The 27,572-nt window shown below is 39.3% G+C and overlaps 1 protein-coding gene across 1 annotated transcript; it reads right to left on the reverse strand.

The window, feature by feature from the left end:
- Nucleotides 1-258: 258 nt before the first annotated feature.
- On the reverse strand, nt 259-27,341 carry PNISR (PNN interacting serine and arginine rich protein). Its single transcript, XM_036380183.2, has 12 exons — nt 27,251-27,341; nt 14,904-15,022; nt 13,481-13,666; nt 11,463-11,689; nt 9,598-9,784; nt 9,141-9,331; nt 8,400-8,537; nt 7,294-7,393; nt 6,534-6,587; nt 5,090-5,260; nt 2,465-3,566; nt 259-2,225 (listed from the first exon to the last, which is right to left on the reverse strand). The coding sequence occupies exons 2-12, from the start codon at nt 14,989-14,991 to the stop codon at nt 2,195-2,197; spliced, it is 2,475 nt and encodes an 824-aa protein (XP_036236076.1). The 5' UTR covers nt 14,992-15,022; nt 27,251-27,341; the 3' UTR covers nt 259-2,194.
- Nucleotides 27,342-27,572: the final 231 nt, after the last annotated feature.

The raw sequence follows: 27,572 nt of genomic DNA on the forward strand, positions 1-27,572 counted from the left end.
TCCTGTAGTGCACTGAAATGTTTTTGCAGCATTCATTTTAAAATGATACATTCCCATTTTTGTATGTATTTGCACATTTTAGGATAACTTCAGGTGTATGGAATTAAAAGAGCAGTAGTAATTTTAGCCTTTTCTGGTGAAAGACATTCCTAGGGGGAGTTTCCAAAGCCCAAAGAAGTTTAATGTATGTGATGCTGACAAGAGTACCAACATGTATGTAATTATTGAGTGATGAGTAAGATTTCTGAAACAGTTAAATACAGAGATCGTATGCTCTTTTTATTGGCATACAGTCACTACCCATAGAAGTGCATTTGTGTCAAAAAAATAATTTTCATATTTACAGGAAGTGACAGAATTCCAGTTGTTGGCAGAGTATATAAAGCTTTTCATACACAATCTTTTTTATTATTAGACAGAGAATATAAAATCTGAACTGAAAATCAAATTCAATGCATCCTGGAAACTGTATTCCTCAACAGCTTTTCTTAAGCTTATTTCTAGTTTCTTTCTGTCTCTCACAAGATATCCTTCTAGGACATCTGAACTGTTATGCTACCTACTTTCCAAAAATTCCTCACTCTTACCCAGACCCAAGAGTGTAATGAGATTGGATCAATACATAATTATTTATATTCTTACCAATGCAAGTAAAAGTTGTGTGTTGTAAATTATGCCTTATTTTGCTAATAAATATGACTGCTTACTCTATGTGAAAGATATAATTGAGCGGGATGTTATAATTTATAACTGATTATTTATCTGTAACAGTGTTTTGATAAACATGCATGTATTCACTAGCAATTAGCTTGCTTATTTAACACATAGTTAAAATGCATTTCTTTGCCCTGAAGCAGTTCATTTCTGCATCTTATTTATGAAAAAAATTACAGTGGAAAAAAGCTGCATAGCTGAATTTTGATTTAGTTAAATGGATTTATCTATTCATGAAGACATGCTTTCCAAGCTGCCTGTACTAGTACCATTTCTTCTTAGAAGATAGAGCCAATCAAAGAGAACTTACTTCGATGTTAAGCATTTTACCTTTTTCACAACTGGTGTCATACCAGACCTTTTAGGCACAGATCTCTCCCTGAATTTATGTTCTTCTGTAACAGTCACTGGCCTAGAGTTGGGTATTGTTGGTTTGTTTTTTAACTTCTATTATTTCACACTCTTGTTTCTAATAGCAATAGTCCATTTCCTTTAGGAGGTAATCAGTGACCTCTTTCATTTTATGGTAATATTAAAATCAAAAATTTAGTGGCATTGCTAATACACCAATGTATCAGCTTTACACGAGTCATAATTCTTGTGACACTAAGAACCAGCTTTAATATTCACTACACATTTAATGCATGTGCCAAAATGTAAAGTTAACCTATTGTCAGTTTTCCAGTGCTGTACTGAGTGATGTTTATAAACATGCCCCATAAAAACATCTAAAACTGTGAGATGTGTGTAATATGCCTGAACATCCAAAGATCTCTCTGAAAACTGGGTGAGGAATATAGTTCCAGAGCTCAACACTGCCACATGAGATCAGTTAATTGCACATATTCCTAATGGGGTTCAGTCTGTTTAAGTATAGTTTGTATTACAGTGACCCATATTTTACACAAACAGCATATAGTACCAGCTAGACCAAAAAAAAAGGGTTATTAAAAAATCTATTACACATATCTAAAGAAAAATAAGATGTCTTTTCTCTGTTCTTCCACACCCCCAATAAAGTAATCTTATAATGTCCATGGATTACAAGTGTTTCACGTTAAATCTTTTTCAAGTACTTTAAAAATCTGTTATACCAAAAAAGCTGCCTTTTTCTTTTTCTTTTTTTTTTTTAAGTACTTTCTACCATTTACCACAAAATTCAGGTGCAAGAATTTTAAACAAAAAAATGAACTAAAGAGCTTTATTGACATCACAGTACATTCAATAGTAATTTTAAGAACATTACAGCTGAAAGAGAATGGCCTGTTTTATAGTCTTAATAAGCACTACCGTTCTTGAAAAAATGTAATACAAAGAAATCCTATTATTCTGAGCAGCATTTGGAAAAAATACACCTATTTACAAATAAAAAAAAGGATTCTGGTTTCACCTACATAGCCACAATGTGCCTCTATAATGAGACAAGCCTTTTATAACTCATGGAATTTTTAAACATCATAGCACTGGTGCCATAAATTCCTCAGCGTTTACGACGAAGAGGAGTTGTTGATCTGAAAAATAAAGGAAAAGGGGGAAAAAGTTAATTGGAAAAAATAAAAGACCCCCAAACCCACACACACTTTAGGCTTAGTAATTAATAGTTTTAAAAGATTTTCCAAAGTTACTTTTGCCTAAGACAAAAGTTTAATAAATTCCATACTTTATTAAAAAGGTTCATATGCCGTACACATGAAGACGAATATAAAAAAACTTTTAAAAAGTCAGACAAAATACTTAAAAAGTATACTACCTTGATCGTGACTTAGACTTGTGTTTGCGGCTTGCCTTCTTACCAGACCTTTGAGATTTCTCCATGGAGCATGACCGAATATGCTTCGATTTCTTAGACTTCTTTTCTTTACTGCTTCCTGGTGATTCAGAACTACTCCTTGCACTAGATTCAGAGCCTGATCGTTTTTTGCTATCTTTGGTAGTAACTTTTTTGCTTTCTTGTCTGGAATCCTGTCTTATTATTTTCACACATATTGAATCACTGCGAGAGAAAGTTCTTTCGCTGTCTCTTTTTCTCTTTAATCTACTGTCATCATGATTGCCAGCCTTACTTTCTTTTTCCTCTTTTTTGGGCTTATCTTTTCTTTTTTCCTGATCTCTGTCCCTTTCTCTATTCTTTTTTTTGTCTTTATCTACACCTCCACCCTGCTCCTTCTTCCTTTCTTGATCTTTACCCTCACTTTTATGTTTGTGCCTATTTCCAGTAGGGCTTCTACGCTGCTCTTCAGCTTTACGCCTGTCCCTGCTCCTGCTGCGGCTCGCACGGTTGGCTCGCCGGTCTCTTGAGCGGCTGCCGCTTCTACGTCTGTCCCAGCTTCTCTCTCTCGAAGGACTCCGATTTCTCCGCCTCTCCCCCCTTTCAGCACTGTGATTTCTACTAGATCTTCTCCTTTCCCTTATTTTCTCCCTGCTCCTACTCCTCTCTCTCCTGTTTCTGTGGGAGTAACTCCTGCTTCTACTGCGCCTAACTTTATGTGATGGGGTCCTACTGCGACTGTGTCTCTTCTTCCTTTTGGGAGAGGAAGAACGTGAAGTGCTGCGACTGCTACCTGAGCTAGTGCTGTACGAAGAACTGGATACTGTGCTGCTACTGCTGCTGCTCCTGCTATTGCTGCTGCTGCTACCACTGCTAGAGCTTCTTGACCCACTCCTTCCTGTCCTCTCTTTACCCTCTTTCTTGAGTTCTACATCAGGTGCGACTGCATTTGGAGATCTCTTCTTTTCATGAACCATATCTGCTTCAATTTCTTTTGCCTCCTGTGATGCTAAGTTACTATTCTGTTCTTTGTTGGTAAATTCACTCATCTCTTTTGAAACTTTTTCATTTTGTAGCTTTTCTTCTGAAAAAAGAAGTACACAGAAAACAAAACGCAAATAATTTTGAGCAGTATGTCAGTAATTTCCACACCATTACATTAACAAAACTAAGTTTCCAAGCACCTCTCATAATACTTATAATTCAAACACTGCCACTATACCAACTACTTAACAAACCACTCTCTTTTCTTATAATTCTAGAAAAGTTGTCCTCTTGGTTTAGAAGTAGAGCCCAGTCATTTTAGAAGTATTGATGTTATTCCATGTTTTAATGGTTTAAGATGAATTTCTCAAACAAATATCCTGGAACACCTGAACTCCCAAACTCATCTACACAAAAGACTTTTTCCTTTTGCAACCTTTCTGCACACCTGACTCTCCCTTTCTGCTTCCTACAAGACTCCTCATCAATACAGCAGGAAGTACTGATGCTTCCTGCCTTTCTCAGAGCCCCATTCATCTGGGTTTGAGGATTACTGTCTGGTCTGAAGAAGCCATATTTCTCACAAAGGGAGACCCTCAGAGCATTTCTCAGAGGTTTTCAAAAATAAAAATTATTTTTATTCAATCTAGGATTCTTTGCATCACTGCCAACCTAATCTCCCCATTTTAAATTGAATCCAGAAAAAATAACTGACATACATTTTTAACTAAAAATGGGCTTTTGATGTGGGCCATCATTTCCTGAATTAATTTAGGGAATAAAACTGCATCCAGAAACCCAGAGGGGTTCAAATGGCAGCTAATGGTCAAATTTAACCCAGAAAACAATTCCAGCTGGTCCCCAAGTTATTGGGCAATACAGGCTGAAGCCAGTGTATATTAGATAATGCTGTATTGTCCATTAGAAATCTTCTGCCTTTCCAAAACACTGCTACAAATGAGACTCTGCACTAGCATTCTTCAGTATTATGGATATACAGAATCAGCTGCTTTACACCCTAGTTTTGTATTTCTGCAAATAGTCCCATGGAGATGTCTCCACACTGACATCTGGCTTCCTGCACTAGAAGACAGAGGTCACAGGCCACCACTCAGACACTCTCCATATGGCCATGTTTTTATGCATACATCTTCCAACACTCAAAGAGAGACAGGACTATTAAGAAAACCAAAAGTTTAGCTAGCCCAGCCTTTCATTAAAGGCTCCATATGTCTTATTTTCAGGCTTTTAAATAAAAAGTTAAAGGAGGAAACCATCAATTTTAAGTTGTATCATAATAGCACTTTCTCCTCCAGCCTGTGAACTTGGTTCATGACTTTTTAACACTGCATCCATCTTTAGACAGCTCTTCAGCACCAGGATCAAATGTGCTACCATTTTGGCCTACATTACTTGTACAAAAGGACAAACCTTACCTTGTACGGAGAAACATAAGTAAATCACAGGGTTTTGGCTTTTTTAAATTTGAATTTTAAAAACATTATTTATAAATTCAGTTTCATTTTTTTTTGCTTAAAACATATTTCTTTGCCATCAATTTACATGCACTAAGTAGTAAACTCCATATACAGTGGCACAGTAGGAAGACATCATATGGTTTACCTTCTAGCTGTTTTTCTAGTAGTAGTTGCTGTTCTCTCTCTTTTCTCCAAAACGCTTCCTGTTTTTGCCTTATTCTGTGTCGTAATTCCTCATCATCAGTATCAGATGATTCAGAGCCTCTGTCACTCCTCTCATCTTCACTGTCTCCTGATCCATAACCACCCAGTCCACCTGCGTGCATAAAGTCCAGTCTATCACGAGGAAAGATTAAGCTTTGCTCTTAATACTTCTGTGAGGCAAAGAGGAGAGTAACATTGCCCTTCCTTCACTTCCTCTCTCTGAAGAAGTCACTTCATTCTGGTAAGTGCCAGTGCTGTTTGCCAGTGTGTTCAAGGCCCCCGTATCTGCAATGATGGTCACTGTCTGCTTCTACTCCTTCTGGAACAGCTTGTTTATTTTCAGCAAGCAATCACTGTGACCATGGTACTTTTTTTCCATTGTATGGAAAGGCAAAAAAGCTCCGTGTGGAGACTGTAACAGTGCCTGCCTCTGTATCAGCAACGGGACAGAAAATGCCTGGGATCTTTCCCAGAGGACATCTCTGAAATGACTTCAGCTGCCTCCATAGTCCAAGGCTACAGAAATTCTGAATGCCATATCAATTTTTTCCATATGATTTAGAAAACACTGCACTTTGACAGGTATGGAGATGGAATAGAAACAGACTTTCTTCTCCCCCTGAGATATTTAACTACTGGACTGATAAGGATAAAGTCAGTTTAAACATGACATGGATTTCTTTCAGTCTGAGGTCCTTAGGATCTTTACTGAGTTAGTTTTTAAACATGAATACTTGTGATGATAACATTTAATCTAATTCATCAATATTCCATGTAATGAACACATAACTGATCACTGACACTGCTGTAGTACATTTTAGATGATAAAGGTCATGTTGGGAGAAATCTCTTGCAGTTGTGTCTCAAGCTGGAATTTCAATCTCTCTTTCCTGTGTTGTTTCTGGCAGTATATGATATGGGTGCCTTTGTGTTTATGTAGCTTTGCAATAAAATAATAATGACAAAGATTATAATATTTTTATTTATAGACTTTCACATTACTCTTCTATCAACTTTCCCCTCTCGTTCATATGGATCAAAACAGAAGAAAAGTATGAATTTCTTTGAAGGCTGCAGTGTGCTTCTGAAACTATCATACTTTGACAAGTAAATTTATCTAAAATTTTTACATATTTTCCAAATTAGGGCAAGATTCTCATACACTAAATCACACTGCCTAGTCCTTTACTTCAGCAACTATCCCACTTATATATCAGTAGGACCACCTGTGGAACAAACAAAGGTGCTGATAATGATAAAGTTATCAGAAAGTGACCCATACTCCCAGGCAATTAAAATCTAGTTTCAAAATGCAATTTCTAGAAATGCAAGGCAAAAGCGAAACTCCCCCTTTAAGCCCTCTCAAAAATAAGGAACATACTTACCGAGTCCAGTGAGGGAAGCCAGTGCACTGGACTGTGCCAGCTGTTTTGCAGGAGCTTTGTATCACATCAACAACAGGAACAACATGTTAACACAAATAGCCACGATTTCATAGTCATGAGTCTATGGTATTGTTAAATCTACTACTATTGCTGTTCTTTGGAGGGAGAGAAGAAACATTAAAAACGCATCATCCATTTAAAACCACTTCTAGATTTTCTGACCATGAAGATTTAGAATTTAACTGCAAATTAACAGTGAACAGAAAAAACCCAAATATATACTCATAAATCACTTTCCAAGTTACAGCATCTGCACATAATTTTCAACTTCAGTAGTTACATACTTAGATTAACTCTGTTATGTTAAAATAATCTGTTCTGTAAGTACAATACATGTTAATAGCAAAAGCAAATTAATTACTAATTGAGGACTCAAAGTTCATCTCTTTTCACTTCTGAACAGCTTTGAGATAAAGATGATAGTAGTAAGGAACAGCTACAACTCAAGAGCCATTGACACACAGGTACCATTTTAACTGAAATGAATTGTATGAAAAAAATGGAATAACTCAAGTAACTCACAATACACTGCACAGGACAATAGTACATGATTACTGGATTTGAACTCTACCAAGCTGGATGCATTATACTGGAATTGTTCTTGAGGGAGAACTATGGAGGTTAAATGTTCTAAAGACATGCAAATACAGAATTTTTGCAGAAGAAACTAAAAAGAAAAAACCTCCCAAACCCGGCATACCTTTAGTTGCTTTACGGTGAACATCTTTGGCCACATAATAGATTTCTTCATTTGTGACATCTAAGAGAATCTCTGTCAGCAGCATTTTTGTCAGCATCATCTGAAGAAAATTGCATATACAATTAAAGGCCAAAACATCTTGAATAAATTCTGCATTCAAATTATATCCATACAGCTTCACTTCTTTTGATGACTATCAAAGTTGTCTCCTGCACATTTTATTCAATAACTTCTTTCAAAAGACATGACTAAAAAACCAAGAAAAGATTGAAGCTATTTAAATGTGACCTGATTTCACAACTCTAAAGTTTCTATTTTAACTGTGAACTGTGTCTGCATGTATTGCACACAGCTATCCAGGCACTGATCTTAATGTCTAAAATGATTATAACAATGAATATCTAAATCAGCAATGTACTTAGACTGATTCCAATTATTCTTTCAAAAAATAAAGAGCACTTTTCTGACTGGTATGCTGCCTGTAAAGATCATCAGAGGTTACTTATGCAGCATTTTATTATTACATATTTTCTACAAAAATTGAAAAAAAAATTGAGGTGGTAGCTAGTTCCCCAAGTTGTTTATGTCTGGCCACATGCTCTACAAAAATATATTCAAACTTAGTAGAATTCAGGGCCTTAATTAACAAGAATTGCCAAGTATGAAGGTTGTGCAGACACAGTGAAACTGTTGGTGATCTAGGATTTAGTGCTGTAGCACTTCATTGCAAGAATATATTTCTTAAATACCCTTTCATAGGAACTGAGGCTGAAGCACAGATTTGAAATGGGTGCACTTAATCACTAAAAGTTTTCAGAAATTTGTGAAGTGAAACAAAATCTAGAATTAGTAAAGATCAATGTAAAGATTTTAGTCATTACATTCTTTCACTATTGTGCAAAATATGAGTTACATAACTGATATCCTTGTTTCTGTGAGAAAGACAGCATTAGGAACAGCTGCAAATATAACCCTGCTTTACTGTACAATGCATACTTGCACCTCTGTTGACAGCATCAGGCATAGAAAAAGTGATTTACTTTGATATGCCTGAAAAGTATGAGCAGTTAAACAGAAATACTTAGTGAGAACTACATTATTAATACCATTTGATACTCCTTTTCTTCTTCTGTCATTTCTGGTTCACTTTGCTCCTCTTGAGGAGCTGGGGATGGACTCCTGCTGATTTTCCCCACACTTACAGCTTCTGTGTTTTCAGCATCTTCATCTTCCTCATCACTGTCCTACAAGTAGAGCATCATACACTTCAGGAAAAACTTAAATATCAAACTCCTCAGTTTCTATTTTTAATAGACAGCTTCATTTACTTTGTACTGAAATCTGTATTACAAGTTATCATAAAACCATTTATTTTCTCCCTTCCTAAAAAATATGCAGGTACATGTACCCACACAAGCTAAGAAAATACTTAGTTGTCAGCTCCCTGCCAGACATATGCTTTGGACTACAGAAAATATAACTGCTAAAATGAAGGCAATGCAAGGTTGCCTAAATTAGCTCAGTTTAGCAAATACAGGTATCTGAATATTTTCAGCTGCTCATTTGGAATTCTGACTTTCAAAAACTCTGTACGTTCCAAAAGGGAACAAAAAAGTCCGATTCCTTGTTTCTTTGCTATTACAGATCAAATTATATACTTCTACCTCTTAGCCATTAAAAACTTCAAAACATTAAGCAATTATCAACAGAGCAGCAGCTTAACCTTACTTTAAAAAACAAAAGCAATGAGGTAACCAGGAACACAGAGTCTCTCCTTGTAAGAGACTAAAAAGTTGATACCTTTCAGGAAATACAAACCTGAGCAAAAAACAAGCAGTTATACTTACAAATTTACTTCTCTGAGGTAACCGTGGGCCATCCCCTTCTTCAGCCTCCTCATTTTCCTTTTTCTCTTTTTTAGACATCTGCGAACGTTGCTGCTCCATTCTCTCTTTTTCCAACTTTTTCTGTTTTTCTCTTTCCATCTTTTCCAGGCCCTCACGAATCCAGGCAGGCAGAGTTCTACGCTTCACAGCATCTACATAAGCAAGGTTTACAGTTTTGCAAGATGAAAAAACCTTCCCCCCACAAAAAGGAATAAAAATATCCCCCTAAACAAAGAAGTAAACCCCCTATCCCCATCAAAACAAGTCCCACATCTGATTGTGAGGAAAAAACATTTAAAATTGCTTTTTCTTTCCCTGCTCTTTTACTTGCTACTAAAAAGAAAAAGGTCTTCAAATTTTGCAGTTCTTTATGAAATACAGCTTTGAAATTTTTCATTAAGGAGTGGTTAACATGTACCAATCTGGGGAGGCTCCTGCTTCACAGGCATCGCAATAGGTGAACGCTGTCGATCTCTGAATGAGGGTCTTTCCCTTCGATTCTGAGTAGGTGCAGGAGGTGCTGGAGGACCTGGTGGCCCTGGTGGTCCTGGCTGCCAATAAGGTGGGTGAAATCCACCTTGAGGTGGACCAAAAGCAGCCCCATGCTGAAAGAGTAATGCAGTTTATTTTTCTTCACATGGTAACACTAAATGCAGCACGTGAGCAAGTCGGTCTACAAAAATCCATGCAAGCAGGAATCCATGATTTCTATGCTACTGAGATCTCTCCATCTCTTGTACTGTGGTCCCCAAGAAACAAGTTTCTTTTAAATATTTAATGACTAAACTTAGACTTAAGCAAGGATACTTAACAAACCTGAAAGGGCTTCAACCAATCTCCTTTCACACTGTGCTAAACATTAAGCTCTATAATCACCATCTATCTCCATCAGTTCCATGCCAGCTTAGCATCAGAGCATGCAGTTAAATAAAGAGTGTACAAAACTAAGATTTAAAAGTCTAGCTATGTTAGCAGTCTTTTAACTACAGCATGAGAACAAAAATTTAAAGACCAGCCTTTTATTACATAGGAATTTTGCACTGTGCACTTTCCAGTAATCCTTCACAGATCTTATTAATATGGTTAATATGATTAAAATATTAAATGCATAATATGCAATTTTTAGTACAGATCCTGGGTTCTGGGCAATCTCTATACAACCCAAAAATCACAAGTCTTGAGGCATATATGAGGAGTTTTTTATTTTAATATTTACTGCCCAGAAACGCCAAATGAAACTATTTAAGAAGAGAGTGTTCAGGAAAAAGGGTACAGTATCAAATATTCCACTGAGTATTTAAGTGACTAGCACTAAGGCACTCTCCACTACAATTTCAGGTTAAGCATCTCTTTCATTCAATGCAAAACAAGTTCTGTAGTTTAAGAGAAGCTAATTTTAAGAGTTTGTCCATGACAATAAACAAAAATTTTAACAAACTCATGTATTGGAAAATTAATAGTTCCCTATTTAACAGTAGTGTTGAACAAGAGACTTGTAAGAGGAAAAACAATCTAGAAGATAAAAAATAGCCTAGAAGATAACAAATGCAGGAAGATGGGCAGAAATTTTTTTTGTTTATGAACAGGAAGTAGGTTTTTAGACCGCTAGTTTGTCATTTATATCAGGAGATCTGAAGAAAAATACTGAAAATAGAGGGAAGATACAAAACTTCTTTGTGTTTAATGGTCTGTCCAATGCACCCTGCTATTATTAGCAACAAAACCACCTACATGTTTATTATACTATACAACTTATATGCCTGAATGAAGAAAAAAGTGGATATGGATTTTTTTTTTTTTTTTAGAAAAACCATTGTTTATTCAAAGAATCACAGTAGATAGATATGGAAAAGATGAATGGATCATCTGGTCTATCTCCCTGCAAATACAGGACTGTTTCCTGTGGTACATTATCTAGTGTATTTAAGCATATCTTTCTGAATTTATTTTTTTTCCTTCTCCTCTTTTTTGTTTTTTTTAAACACAAAGCTACATAATGTTAATCTATATACTGGAACACAGTGATTCATTTTAATACTGCAGACAACAGCCATTTCTTATTAATACTGTAGAAAAATAAAACCCTTTGGCCTCTGAACAGAACTGAGAACTTTAAAGTATCTTCTGTCAAGTGTTTGGTTAAAATGTATCTTAGCAGATAACAGATTCTGTAGATGTTGGTAGAACTGAAGAATGAAAGCCGCCGCTAGATGATATTAGAGGAACACATCCATGGAAGGGACTCTGCGCGCCTACAGTATTAAAGTAACAAATATGTTTCACCTGATAGTCAAACTGGTTCACTGGCCCCATTGCAAAGTTATCGGGAGGTCCCCCAAAGTTGTGATTGTTCTGGTTAAACATATGCCTGTTGTCAGGAGTAAACTCCCCACTGTCCTGACTGTTGCTGTCTTCCGACGGAGGAACAATTTCCATTTGACCTGGGGGGGTTGGAGTCATCCACTGCTGATCTGGAGGTGGGTGAGGGGGTTGGTGAGGCATTCCCCATTCTGTTCAGGATTCAGAACACAATTCAATACCAAGTTAGTATAATTTATATGAGTCACCAATCACTCAGTGTTCTTGCATTTATCACAAGGTTCCTCAAAGCATCACAGATGATAAAGCAAGGAAGAATCATCAATCTGCAGTCTATATTATACTGTCTCAATTTCTTCAACTAAACAAAGGAAATACAAATAGCTATTGCTGAACTGAAACATGCAGTTGGGGGACAGAATTTGACAGGTACAGACATCCTGTAAATTGTTTTTATAAATTTCTAGTAATAATGAGTTCACCACAAGACTTACAAATTGCTTAAACTTAAAAACCTGCTCCTACTTCTCTACATCAATTTTGAAAGCAAGGAGCAATTTTACTATTTTGCATAATAGACTTGAAATACCTACTATGGAAGGAAAATGGTGTTGTAAGCAGCACAACCACTGGAACCACTGAAACCTGTGCTCCAAAGTCTTGAGTCCTGATAATGGATGATTTCTTGGATTGCCCAATATCTAGCACAGGTCCCAGAATAAGCTATAGTTGTAAGCCCTCAAACATAGGTTACAATTGGCTAACAGAGTGAAAAGGGTCCAAGGAATGAATTAATAGTTCGTGTGGCCATAATTTTTGACTGACTCCTTAAAAAGACAAAAACTATGTGCACTATACAGATACTTATAGACCATGACAGAGCTGCCTTATAACTCTCACCAGTAACAGAATTAGTATCTAGCCTCTCAGGTTAATTCCTACCTTCCATCCAGTCCTTCAGTACATTTTTCTAATTTTTACTGTCCTTCCCATCTGCATCATAATTGCATCTATTACTGTAGCAACTAAAAAGTGCTATTATAGCTTTTCTATTTCTGTGAAAATTTCTCCTTACTGTACAGAAATACAGCTAGAATACACTCTGCCACATAAAAAAGTTAACAATTCTCACATGTGCCTACAGTAACTTGTAGCCTAGTGCAGGTAGGTGAAACCTGATTGCTACCTCCCTTTTATTATGGACATATAAAAGCTACCAATAACATATTAAGCCTACTTATATTAAATGTTACATTTCAATAAATTCAGATAGTGACAGTGAAAACTGGGAGCGTTATTCTCTCAACCATTAACAGAATCAAGTATGAAGTGCAGTTTTCCCCAAAACAACTCAGGACATGCACATAGGCTTACTATGTTGCTCATACACTTCAAATTGCATTACAGTATAGTGTCATAACCCAGCTTTCAGAAAATAATTTCAGAAAAATTCTTAGCTGAAAATAACCTATTTCTATCCCATTCTTATTACCAGTGGTATCTTGTGAAGTTTTAAAAAGAAAATTAATTTTTGGGAAAAAATAAAGTTTGGAGGAAGTAAAAAATACAGAAAATAATCAATACTAACAGAAGAGTACAATCAACTTTAACTTACAATGACTGAAAAATATTGACAATCAGATACCTAAGTTAAAAGGGTAAATCCTAAGTATATGAAACGCAATAAAACCATATTTTTCACACAGAATTTTGCTGATCTTCCTTTTCAAAGATTTTATGATATCTAAAGCCAGCACCAGTTATACTGTGAACTCATTCTGCACTTCAAGATGATGCCAGAAGCAGGTATTACACTACAGAGAGGCAACAGTAACTCTCTGAGTAGGAGCTGTGATTAATAAATCAACTGGTAGTTTTGCATTTTGAAGCCTGAGGGACAGGGTATGTTCACACCAAAAAAATCTGACAAGAATAAAATGAAAAAACATGAAAAAAAGGAATGAACAGGAAGGGAAACAAACCTGGCTGCCACATTCTGTTGAAATTGGGATCCCCCTGAAAATTATTATGGTTGTTTGGACCAGACTCTATTCCTGAAATATCCTGTCCGTTTGGCATCATTCCTTGTTGTTCCACCACGTTCTGTTGCCCTGAGGCTTCTCGCTGAGCAATCCATGCTTGAGCTAATGCAGCCCAGTCAATCTGGCCTAAAATAAACAGAGGAAGTTAAAGAGGTTAGAACTCGTATGTCTGAAGTTTAACACTGTTTCTCAATTGCATGCCTTATTGATCAAGATAAATGGGCAATATTTACCTTCAGCAAGCACTGTGAGCACCATTTAAACTTATTCACAGTGTACAGTAAAAGAAACAAAGCAAATGTCAGTGTACACACTTGCTGAAGTAGTTTCTCTGCATATGTTCAAAATGTCACAAGGCAGATTATTTTACATTCACATTAGCATTGAATGGGTGGTAGTAATGCACTTTTTTTATATGTGAGCTAATTTTGACATCAGAAGTTAATATACCTATCCTTATATTATAAATTCATGAAGATTTGAGAGTAAAAAAGATACATATTTGGAAAATTATTCTTCAATGTACCCTCTTCATATAACCCTTGTTATAACCCCTATATTATGTTACAGTTCTCTCTCCCCTTCTTTTTCTTTACTGCCATTCCTATCAATAAATAAATAAATAGCACTCTCAGATAAGAACACTAGTATGTCTTCTGCTTATTATCAAATTAGGAAAACCTTCCAGTGAATTTAACAGAAATTAAAGTGACAGTAAAACTTGTGTGCCTGATCACTTTGCCTTAGTATTAAATACACACCTGCACTTTCATCCATTTCTCTATTTCTCTTGATATTTTGAATGTTGCCACCTCATTCTCAATTTAAGGTATATTATGTTCTACTCTTTAAAGCACTTGGTGGTTTTGGTGGGGGAAAAAATTCAAACAAGAGATCATGATTGTCACTGCTGTAACCTAAATCAAGAACTGCATTGGTCTTCCAGTGAGGTTTTTTTTTTCTGTATATAAAATCTGCATTAATACTTCTGCCACACAGGTACTGAATAAAAAAGCATATTCTCTCAAACAAAGGATTTAGCTTATCTAAAGAACTGACAGGGATACATATCTAGTAACAGAGGTCTAAATGTTGATCTGTATGACTGGTAAAATACTGGTAAATTGTGTAGGATAACTCAGGTTTCTTGCTTGTATTTGCATATTATATATTAACTATGTGAAAACATTTGTATGAACCTTTGGACGTTTTCTATGTTTTCTAGTTCAGAAAAGCATCATAAATGTATTATCTTGAGAGCAGCTACAAAGGCAACTATGAGTCATACTCTGTTACAAAGATTCAAAAATTTAAATGACAACACATTAAAAGAATGAATCCACAAAGCTTTCTATATACTTACTTGGATCTTGCTGGTGCTGAAATGACTGCATCCACTGCTGTTGGTTCAAAGGCCATTGCTGCCAAGGTTGTCCACCTTGATCCCACATCTTTTAAGTCTTTATATAGTCTATATTTCAACTAAAAATAATAGTTGTATGTTTAAATAGATGCCCATGAAATATCACATAACTGAAACTTACATAACTGCAGATATAGTTAAGCCTTGCAAAGCAAGCTGAAGCAATGCTGGCTTAATATTTTAAGCTGGAGGAAATGGTTCATCCTTTTGGAGTAATATCTGAAATATTACTGTAAGATTTCAGGAGTCTAGTATGATTTCTCTGTATTTTCACAAAGAAATTAACTACCAAATGATGTTCAAGGAGAGATATGACAAGTTTGTACGACAAGATCTCAACTGGCAATAAATGCAATTTAAAGCAAGTCAAAATACAAAAGGCATGATTGGTATCTTTGCCTGCTTCTTAGGGAAAAGATGTGTATTTCTTCAAACAAGTGTCATGCAAGGCTGTTAAGCAAGACAAAAGTCACCAAATGGTAAAACACATTGTTAATGATTGCACAGGAGAACTGCACAGGTACAAGACAGTGCCCGCATGCATGTTATGCATTGTACAGACTCTTAACTTCTAAATATAACCTTCAAATCTGAGAAAGAAAAATAAATATGACCACACAATTACCACATTGCCCCTTAAAATGATGAGAAACAACTTTTGCTGTGCTGTATATATCCTCACTGAGCAGGCATTAGCAGCCCTGGCTCCAGACGGCAGCAGCAGAGCTCCTCAGCCTGCCTGCAGTGAAGCTCCAAGGCCAGCTCTGGGTGAATGTGCTGAGGCACAGCACTCCAGGCAGGAGTGCCCACAATGGCACAGCAGCTCTTCCAGTCACACACCTAACCTGCCACACATGGAAGACCTGAGAGCAGCCACCTGCATTGCTCCAAAGAGCTTCTCCAAAGACAAAGACTAGGCACAGTTCTGGGAACGCTTGACTCCAGCAGCTGTTCCCAAAAACCAGTATGGTAGGAATGCACTGAGTGTGACCCCATCTGCCCTACCCAATCTGTTAAGAACTTCTGAACAGGCTTTCCACTCAATGAATATATCCTCATGGAATTTAACATACAATCCCTGAGTTCACACTGTTAAAACATCAAGCATGTAGGTTGTTTCAAACACTCCAAACTTAGAAGAAAGAGAAAAATTCATTCCCTGAGGTAAAAGGAGCAGCATACAGGACCCAGCCATGGTTCACAGCCAAGTGCAATACAGAATAGATGAATAGAGCCTCTCTGCTTCAGAGTAAACTAGTTCAAAGCAGCCAGTGCCACTTGGGTGGCCAGCCAGGAGCAGCCCCAGTGGCCCTGAGGGAGTGGGACACACAGACAGAGCCTGCTCTCGGCACACGGACAAAGCTGCCGGAGTGGAACCTGCTCACAAAGGCGTCCTGCGCTCGCCAGCTCAACAAGAGACTGCATGGGCAGAGAGCATCACTCCACAAAAGTGCACCACACAAAGAGCTGCACTCAAATCAGGAGCACTGGCCCATGCAGAGATGAACACAAACCTGTATTTTGCATACTACTGTCAAATGAAATCCTTTATCAGAAAAACGGTAGATCACCTTTGTTTTGAAACCACTTACTGTCAACACTGTACAAAAACTACACCTGTGGCTCTGAAACCTTCAGCTGCATTTTGGGGGGGGTTCAAACAAGACCATATCAACTTTGGCAACAGGGGGAGTATTGGGCAAAACCTATCTAATACTTCATTGTTTTCACTATCTTTTCTTGCCAAATTAAGTATGGAGGCTTCTTCCCATTTCATGAATACTTTTATGCTATCCAAACCTTTAATAAGTGAAGACACTGCCCTGTCTCTTGTCTCTTTCTTTTCACAATTTTATCTGTACCTAGGAAATTAACCTTTTTATACCAGCTGAGTGTATGGGTGGCTACTATTGCACTTAATGCAACATAGCTGATCCCTTAAACTAGCTCTCCAGGTATTCACAGACACATATTTCATACACTAGATACAAGAAAGTAACTGCAAATACTATTTTCACCCTAAAGGAAAAGGTAAGTAAATGTTTTTTCCTTCCCTCAGTTCATCTTTCCATCCAGAACAAAGATTCTTTCAAATGTCAAAATAAATTTGTTTACATATTAGAAGTTTTAAGAATTGGGGTTTCTGTGCAGAGCCTCATGGTACTGCTCCCTTTGTTTCCAGCTGTTAAATCCCACTAGCACTAATCAACATGGATTTCACTAATTCTGGTAGCATTTTTTTACCTCAATACATAGTATGTTGAAACAAGTTTGTGGAATTACACTAAAACTCAGCAAAAGGCTGTTTTTTCCACTAATGAGACCGCTTTGCATATAACTGAATGCAAAAAAAAATTACACAGGTAAATACCAATTTCGCTTATCAAAGTGTAACAATATTAAGACCACATCTACACAGGCAACTAAACTGAAACCTCCTACACACAGCTTTTATGTGGTAGGATTAGATGAGATTTATTTTTACTGGACTTGTTCTATCTCTGTCCTAAAATCTGCAGTATTACAGATTTTTTTAAACGTGTTCCAGCTAACATAATTATATATCTATTTCTCAATTGAAATGGACACTTAGCTGTCTTTTTTTTCCTTTACTCTCAGGCCTTGATCCTCACTATGGACAAACTGAAGCACTTGTTTAGATCATTAATAAGGTCTAAGACAACAAATGCCTCCACATCTCAGTAAAACCGGCCCTTAAGACAATTACTGCCTTATTATTTTACAGGGTATTCAAATAAATCTTGTGGGAAAGATACAATACCTTGCAGCCCTGTACCAAGTGGCATGTGAAATGGTGACCAAGGGATAAAGCAGACAGGCAGTGACCTCAGAGAGCAGCAGCATTCACTCACCTCCTGCTGCCCCATCAGCAGCTTACTGTGCCCTAGGACACCGAGGCCAAGCCCACCCTCCTAAGGAAGGGGTGCTGAAGGACCCCACCACGTCCCCACTAGAGAACAGCACTGCCCAGGCCACCTCACACTCCCTGGCTGCTTCCAAGCACGTCTCAGGTGTTGCATGGACCTGGGACCCCACAAGCAGTTCACACCTGTCCAGTCTAGTTTGGAAGGTCACAGGCTTTCCCTCAGTGCCAGCTGGCTGCAGGGCCAGAATAAAAAGCACTGTTGGGGTTTAGTTGTTAGCACAGATAGCTGCTGATCCACTGCTCTGCAACATAATATGGCCCAGTCTTCTCCTTGCCCTAGAGAGATTATTTCATCTTACTACTTCTATTCTGGGGAGAGAAATCAGGTGGGGAAGTGCAAAGCAATAGGTCAAGGCATGGAACTGGGTTCTATTTTGATGCACAATATTAGAACAAGAAAGCAACAACAGTGTAAAACCCTGAAGAACTTCAACATTTGATTAATTCAATTTATGCCACTCAGAACAAACTAATTTAAAATCACCGCTATTTGAAGCAGCTAATTTTAGTTTGTGAACTGTATTTGAAAGCTTGGTTTCAACCACAAAGTCCTGGTTTGTAACATCTTAATTCTGTATTGCATTTGTACTTCTACGGTTTTCCTGAAGAAATGTTGATTTTCATAGGTTGGTAACAATAAAATATGCTGGCTTTCAAGTACCCAGCTTTATTAGCAAATTCAGTGTAAAAACATTCGTTACTAATCAGAAATATGTACTACACAAACACTTAAGCAATGACATCACTTTTTTTATGCAACCATACCTGTAGAAACCCTTTTCCAAATATGATGTGAAAACTGTCCAAAACGATTTTTTATTTATTTCAATACATCTTCCTTATTGAGCAATGTTTGCTTTACAGAAACACAAATATGGAAGGAATAAAATTTGCACCTTAAAATGTTTATAGAAGTAATCTTAACATATACAAGCTAAAAGAGAAGGCCATATTCAAAATTTTTAATATTGAAGACTAAACATGTGGCTCAGAGCCACTGAACAGAAGAGGTTACTTGTAGCACCTCCCTCTTTATGGTCACCTGGAACAGCAGGACACCATCATTTTCTGGGAAACAGACTCCCCTGCTTTTTAGTTCTCCACTTCTTTTCCTGCATTCTCTCCAAGTTTTCACTAACTGGTACAAGGTAAACATGAAAAAGATACTTGATATAATTTTTTTATCTACTACAGGCATTTTAAAATGGTTCATTGTCTTATAAAATTATTTTGCTAAGCACTGCAGTGTCTAATAATTCCATCTGCTTTTAAGTTTCGGAGGCTAACCCCAACCTGTTTTTAGCTCCTCATTTGCAGCTGTCATTTTCTAAAAGGTAAGTAAAACAACCACTTGTGCTATTTGATGCTACACTTTTTTTATATAAAGACAATGTAACTTTGTATTCTGCTTGTAAAACTTTACTGAGTATGAAAGGACTTTTCAACAGAATCTCAGGATTGCCCTGTCAGACACCCACAGACAGTTTCCTTCCTAGTAATATTTTAAAGGTGTCAAAAATAAAACCAGATCAAGTCATGTCATACAGTAATGAACAAACCAGATGTGAGTTACCAAAATAATACTTTTGAACCTGAGTCCATACACAGAAAAGGGCACAAACTACTTCACAAAGAACTCACGAAACACAGCAGAGAAAATGTAGCCTGTTCGCAGTAATTTTAAAATTACTGCAAGGGATTCACCTTCTATACCAAGGCAGGGGAGGAGGAAACAAACCCAAAATCAACAAACAATGCCTCTCACCCACTAAACCAGTAACTTAAAGGCTTGAAACAACTGGAACCTCTTGTACTAATGTATATGACAAGAAACAACCCAAGACACAGGTAGTAATTAATAAATGGAGAAAAGATACTCAAAATCCTCTCCTACTAACTAAAACCTGCCCTGACAAAATTAACTTAGGATACTGCCACACAAATAATAAACAAGTTTTTATTTCTTACAAGTTCCCAAATCAGCATCACCAGAAAGAAAGGCTCCACCTAATACAATGGACAGCTCTATTTCCCACCAGTGACCTAAGGCCAAATACACAGCAGAGCATCCAAATGACAGTGAAACAAACTTTATTTTCTACTGAAGGTGGAGGGGAGGGAGTTAATTTTAGCCAGTGTTCAACTCGTTTAAAAGGTTAACAAGACAGTAACAGAGGGGTGCTTCAACTGAGCAGTCATTAAAACATACTGGTTCTGACATGACTAGTACCTAAAACAGGCTTGAAAAGCAACAGGTTTAAAGAATGGATCCATTTTGTAGGCACCTACTTACAAAGGAAAATGCAGATACTATCCCTCCTTTACAATGATGGGTTAAGGTTCTTTTACTTAGCTGTTCTACCCTCCAATTCAATTGGACATAGCCTTTTTTTCTTTCCTTCTCTCTCTCTCTCTAGCATACACACACAAATAAACAAAAGAACATTTATTGGTGCTTCAAGAGCTGTTCCCTGATGTCAGATCACAGTACAGGAACCTGAATCTATTAAAAATCTGTTTACCAATGAAGAAACAGAAGCCAATTCAGGATTCTTTTTGTTTTATACAGAAGCACAATCACATGAGAAAAGTACCCCATCAACTCACATTTAATTTCAGTTACATGTATTTAACAGATTATGGAAAGTTCACAAGATACCTGAAAATCCTGCAGGAGTTCCTAAGAGCAAACATGTTCTGAAATACGTTCTTTCACATGTTGGGTTTTTTTCTTTTTAAATTTCTATTCAAAGGCTGGACTAGAATCTGCTGAAGACTTATTAAAGCAAACTACTGGTACAAAAATGTGCTACCCTTGACAGGACTGCTGGTGAGGGCTGCACTGCTGATGAAAAAAGCTGAGACACCAATATAGACAGGACTTACCTCAATCACCATCAACCTCTGAGAGCCAACAGCACTCAGAAACATTTAAATGTGGTGTCAAACTCTCTACCACTGTATTTAAACTAACTTTTCTTTGTGTAAAGACAAAGAACATATTTTTAAAGGCACCTTTCCACTCCCATCCTTGATTGTACCATGCATCTCAACTACAAATTACAACTCAATGTTAACCTGTTCTTCTAGGGAAAAAAGGCATCTCCTTCACCCTATTTGTTAACATAATAAGGTATTTTCCAACATAGCTGTATGATGTGTTCAGACACACCACACACTGAAAGCACACATTTAGAAGGTACTTACCAGTAAACAGAGTCTTGAGTGATAATTCACAAGCTCACCTTTAACTCTGGGAGACTCCCCCAAGTACTTCCCACAAAACACAGCTATCCTGAAGGACATTACATATTTCCACACCAACAGGAAGCAGAGCACGGTTTCCTGAGAACTCACCAACAGTGAGTTAGTGCTCACAGTGCTTAGTGAAGGTCCTTGATGCCAAAGGTGGGGCCATCTTTTAGACAAGGCCACCAACAGAACTTGAGCAGTAACAGGTTCACTCAGGTTCCTTGGACAACCTTACTTAGGAGTTTCATAATGTAAACTCCTAAAATCCACTCCCAGTTCAACAGCACTTGTGCAGAGCTGCAGAGCTAACTGTGCTCTGACCTCTCAACACTGGAGAAGAGCAGTCCCATGGAGTCTCACGCTCAGTCTTGGAAATGTCAAAAGACAAAGCCTGCTTGTCACCCTGGAGATACTATCTTCCTTAAATGCTTTATGACATTGGCTGCAGCAGAACTGAAAAATATCAAGAAACTTCCCCTGGAAAGATAAGCAAGATCTGTCCCCAAACAAAATTTAATGCAGCTAATGGATAAACTGAATTGCTCCAATTCATGCAGCTAGTCCAAGATGAGAAGCACAGAGACCTAGGAAATTAGCTCAGCTCCAGAAAGGCATCAGGAAGATAACTAACCATACCAAGCTGTCCTGAGGAGTGCATCTTGTACACAAACTCTTGCTCCTTCTAAGTAACTCCCATCACTCTGCCAATCTGCTTCTTCCTAATACCAACTTACACACCATCCTAACCACGCAGAACACCTTAGAGCTCAACAGCTTCTGCAGCAGATTCTGAATGGCTTGTCAGGAAATCCATGAAAGTCAAATATCTTACAAATGAGGAAAGAAGTCATCTTTGGAATATGAAATCAAGGATTTGTTAGAAGCTAGACTATCTCAACTCCAAGAAATCAGGAGAGACAATCTAGGAGTCAAGCTGTCACTAGAAGGAGAGTGGCACACACTTTCTGCTGTGTCCTGAGCTGAAGAGATCAACAATATCATTTGACCTGATCTTCAGGGCACACCCTGGTGGTGGTGGTTTATTCAACACTGTAGACAGGCAGACTAAGGATTCTGGAACCTACAGAGACCACAGCCAGAAATCAAAAGCCTTCTGATGCTGAGGGGAGGCTGTTGCATCACTTTTCTGATCATGCTTCTCATCATTCCTGAAGAGCAGGTCAATATATGACACAATATGGCCTGACAGGTTTTACTTGCAAATTGAACTCTTAACACACAGCTGCAGGAGTTTTTCTGGTGACTAAAGATTTGTCTTGCAGGCATTCCAAACAGGCATGGCATTTAGCAAAGAAATATCCATCATCTCATTAAACAAGGAAGCTGAAAGAGCAGGCCATCATGCATACTTGGAGAATCCCTACACAGCTAGTCTTTGTACTTCAGGGTTTAGAGATGTTCCACATCCTCTAAGGTAACCTGGCAGTGCAGCCATGACTTTTTGCCTACATTTAGGTCTACATAGTTGAAGGGAAAGACCCCAAGAGGTAGGAGTCCTGGTTTGTAACAAACTGCAATTACTGGTTTTGAAACTACAAAGGTACATTAGTCTCTGATGTTCCCTGTAGAACCTGGGCTACACAAGTCATCCACAACCCATCTTGAGAAGGATCTCAAAAGCATTACATTCTCTGTGGGCAGAGTTTCTTTATCTCATATAGATATAGGCTCTGAAGGTAAACCTAAAGGAAAATGGAGATGTTTCAGGAGCAGAGCTCCTTAAAATCCATAGCCTGATTTCTTGATCTTTCATGTGGGTGCCTTATTCTAATCTAAGGCTTTTACCTTTCATTCAAGTTTTAGCACAGTGACTGAAAGTTCATGATGAGTTTCCATGATGAATTCTGTGGAACTGTTCAGGTGCAAGCAGGATAAACCTAATCCTACATTCACCACACCAGGATCAGGGCAGTTAGTAGAAAGACAGGAATAAGGCCAATACCTCCAAGAGTTCAAACTGAACAAGTGTTGCTGCAGAGCTGCTTCCCCCCTCACCTTCCTCCCACTGTGCTATTGCTTCAACAGGGCCATGGTAGCAAAGACATCATCGATGAGGTTGAACTAGTGGATAAATACTCTGGGGATACCACACCAACAGCTTACACAGCTCTCCCAAGGAATTAGAAAAAGCAGCTCCTCCATGGTATCATCAATATCCAACCACACTGGAATCCAAAGTCAATAATGGACAGACATGGTACAAACTCCAAAGATGTCTATTTCAAAGTGCTCCCAACTGGAAGGAAATGTAAACTGAGCACTTCTTCCATGACTGTGCCACTGGAATAAAAGATACTTTTCTGCAAGAATTTGTACATAAGAGGTGCAACTGAAAAGAACTGCAAATGAAAAATAGCTTTGCACATCCAAAGGAATCCCCCTACCAAGAAGAAAAATTTAATGCAGAAAGGGTGTCACAAGAATTATCATTAGGTGGTGGTCTTAGCATAGGAGACCCAGGTGACTCAGAACACTTCTGCAGTTAAAAGGATGTGGGAGTCTGTAAAAGTGCTGCATCCTATGCACCCACATAGGAACAAACCCTGCAAGTTACTACAGAGTGGCTGCAGACACATTCACTCAGAGTCAGAACAAATGCATTCCATCACTCAGACAAAAACATACCAGCTTTCACTTTACTTGGGACAACTAATATTTACGACTATATTAATATTTACTGCTATATTATACTCAGCTGTTGATTAGAAAATCAGGTATTTATGGTGTGCTTTAAGCTTGCAATAAATCAGAAAAGTTACAGTAACTGTCTTGCCTACTACTCTGTTTCACTCATTACACTTTCACTTGGCCAAAGACTTCTGCCATCAGGTAGGGCACCATCCTGAGCTGCTCCCAGTATTTCATGTCCAGATACTGTGCATCTTTTCTCCTCTTGAGAACCAGAAGCTATCTATACCTTTGTGTCTGCTGGGATCTGTTAGTATGATAACAAGTCAAAAAACATGTAAAATCTTCCAGCTCACTTATAGTTGTGTATCACTAAAATTTGCTCCACTGCATTTTTTAACATCAGAACTGTTCTTTCTCAGACTGAAGAACAGAGGCTTTTCAAATGTGTAACCAAGATCCAAAATACAGAACCAGAAAAAGAACTGATGAAAACTGCATGCTCAGGATCCATTAAGTTTTCCCAGAACCTGGTTCACACATCAGTATGTCTGAGTAATATTTACAATGCTAACAAGATGAAGCAGCATGAACAAAGGTCGGATTTAAAAAAACTAAAAGAAAAAAAAAAGTACTGTGAAATCTTCTTCAGGGAGTCACTCCAGCAGTACAGCTTCCAAGGTCTGTCAATACAAACTTACATCCACATATCCATTGAGCTGAACACAACTCTTTTTTAAAAGAGCAAAAGGACCAGATATTGGCATCCAGGTACCATTAATTATTTTTTCTATTTCTAAGACATAAAGATAAATACATTATTTGATTATAATATAGTACCAAAACAAAATCACTGCTAGAACATTTACTACCACAGAAATATTATCATAACTTAGGCAGTTTAAGTCAAAACTGTGCTGGGTTTGGGGGAAAAAATGTCCAATCTGATTATTTTTTTCATGTATCATTCCACTGAAAGTCCTGATGCAGGATTTTCAATTAGCCCTGTAACACAGCATTATTTTTTTTTCTGAAGTGAATGGTCCATCTGCAACTTCCTCTGCAATGAACATGCTCTGCACAAAAATTAGTAGTGCCAATAACTAAATAAACAACTACTCCTCACTAGTCATGAGCAGATATTAACCTCAATGATAAATACAGTTATCACTTAATAAGGGATCAGCTAGTGATGAAAGCAAGAAGACTTTAATAAAACCTACCCAAAATATTATTTGTCACCAAAAGCAGACTTAGAATCACCACATATCTCAGTCATGAAAAGTAGTGAGACTGGACACTCCTGTTCCCCATTGAATCTTTACATAATCCTGCACTCAACTAAAAATCAAACATGGTTATAACTCCACTCTACCACTACAGCTTATCAGCTGAGTTAACCACTAAAAAATTGTGGAACTGTGCTAAATTTGTGGACTCTTAAGCCCTACAACACCTCTGAGCCCAAAGTATTGAAAGCATTCTTATCAGAGCAGGAGTTTGTATGTCATATGGGACAAAGGAAGTCTTGTCATGGCCTAACAGCAGAGATGACACAAGGTTTGCTGCTGCACCAAACAAATTAAAAACCAGGAGCTTGTCTGCCAGCAATCCCAGCAGCTTGTGCCTGGACAAAGCAGAGACTTTCAGTTCCCCTCTGTTCTACAGTCAGGGGAGCTGCAGCATCTGTCAGCCCCATAAGAGCCATCTTTAGTGCAGCTGCACTCCAAAAAGAGGTTTCTTACTCCTACCAACAGTACAGGTGTTGACTGGACTGCACTGGTATTTGTAACCCACCTTTGGAAAATGATGTTAGAATACTGTCTGCTGGTAGACAAGCTTTATGCTTTGAAGACCACCATTCCCTTTCTCTGAAAGGTGGCTGACTGTGCTTCAAAACAAAGCCTTAGGGCAACCCGTGTTTCCTGTATCCCACACCTTCCAACAGACTGTTTGCTTGCTCATTTACAGGTGTTAACTCTAAGAGAAGAAATGATCAACAACCAAGGTGGCTGAATACTCTGCATTATCTCTTGTTACAGAAGCTTTGGAAATTTCAGCTGGGGTAGTACATCGCAGAATTATCCAATGGTTTGGGTTGGAAGGGACCTTTGAAGACCATCTAGTTCAACATCCTGCATGAAATGATGCTGCTGAAAGTTCTGTCCAACCTGATCTTGGACATTTCCAATCGTGCAACTTCCCTAGGAAACGTATTCCACAGCTTCTCCATCCTTATAATAAACAAATTCTTCCTGATGTTCAGTCTAAATCTATATTTCAGTTTAATACTGTTGTCCCTCACCCAGAGCCCTGGCAACAAGCCTTTTACCATCTTTTTCATGTACAAATGTACCTTTCCTTCCCTTTAGGTACTGAAAGCCAACAATAAGGTCTCCCTGAAGCCTTCTCTATTACAGGCTGAACAATCCCAGCTCTCTTTGCCTGTCTTCACAGAAGAGTGGTTCCTGCCCTTGAACCACTTTTGTGTCTCCATCCTCAACCGTAAAGCCTAGCACATCCCATTAAAATTCACTTCAACAACTTTGTGGGATTGTCTAATGAAGTACAGAGAAACTACAGGGATAAGTGATGAAAGCAAAAAAGCTTTCAAACCCATAATCTGTTTGAGAATCCATTAAAAAACACCCTGCGTTTGCCAAGCTACTGGTCCAGGTATCTCGCAAATGCCGCTGTGTGAATTTCAGTTCTCTGGAGCCCTCCAGTGGAACGAATTCATAGGAGCGGCCACGAAACCCATGAAACAGCACAAATACCCCACGAATACATTTCATCTGCGGGAGCCAGGCTGCTGACACAGCCAAGCCCCAAATCCCAGCGCACATGTTGCTCCCCTAACTGGGTTACGGGCCAACCCAGGCAGGCACTGCGCCCCGCGGAACCACGGCCGCTGCCTCCCCTTTCAGCGGCGGCTCCGGCCCGGCCGCGCGCTCCAGCATCCCGGGACCGCCGGCCCCGCCAGGTCGCGCGCTCGGCACCGGCCTCTCCCGGCGCCGCCGGGGCAGCGGCAGCGGCGCGGGGCGGCCCCGGGGCATGCGCACTGCCGGCACCGGGCCCGTCCCCACCGGGGACCCTCGCCGGGGGGGCGGGCGGGACGAGGGGGTCTCGGGGGTCCCCGCCGGGCCCCCCCCCCCGCGCCCTCACCGCGCCCTCACCGCGCATGCGCGGCGCGCCGCCCCCCCCAGGACGGGCAGCGGGGGAGGGCGAGCGGCTCTCGGCTCGTCCCTTCTCGTCCTGGCCGCCGGTTTCCGCTGTCGGCGCCGCCGGTTCCTCACGCCCGGCGAGCAGCAGCTGCTGCCGCCGCCACCGCGGCGCGCGGCGCCCTCCCGGTTCGACTCGGAGCGAAGGGGAAGAGCGGGTCAGCGACACCCGCCGGCCCCCCGGGAGCGCTGGCGAGCGCAGCCCTCCTGCTACTTACGCGCTCCCCCGCCTCCCGCCGCCGGTGCCGCCGCTCCGCGGCCGCGCTGTCCCCGCTATCACTCCTCGTCTTCACGGACAAGACAATATGGCGCCCGCTGGCGCTCCCCCGGAAGTGAAAGGCGTCACGGTGCTGACCCTCGCCTGGCACACACGGGCGCCTGCCTCCGCCATCTTTGCTGAGGGCGGCGCTTCCCGCTCCCCTCGGCGCGGCCGGAGCGCCAGCGCCCGCTGCCGCCATCTTTGCTGCGGGCAGCCCCGGCGGCGGGGACGGCTCCTGGCCGGGAGCGGGGAGAGCCAAGCGGGATGAACCAAACGGGATT

This window comes from Molothrus ater, chromosome 3, assembly GCF_012460135.2.
Source record: "Molothrus ater isolate BHLD 08-10-18 breed brown headed cowbird chromosome 3, BPBGC_Mater_1.1, whole genome shotgun sequence".
In the NCBI taxonomy this organism is placed as follows: Eukaryota; Metazoa; Chordata; class Aves; order Passeriformes; family Icteridae; genus Molothrus; species Molothrus ater.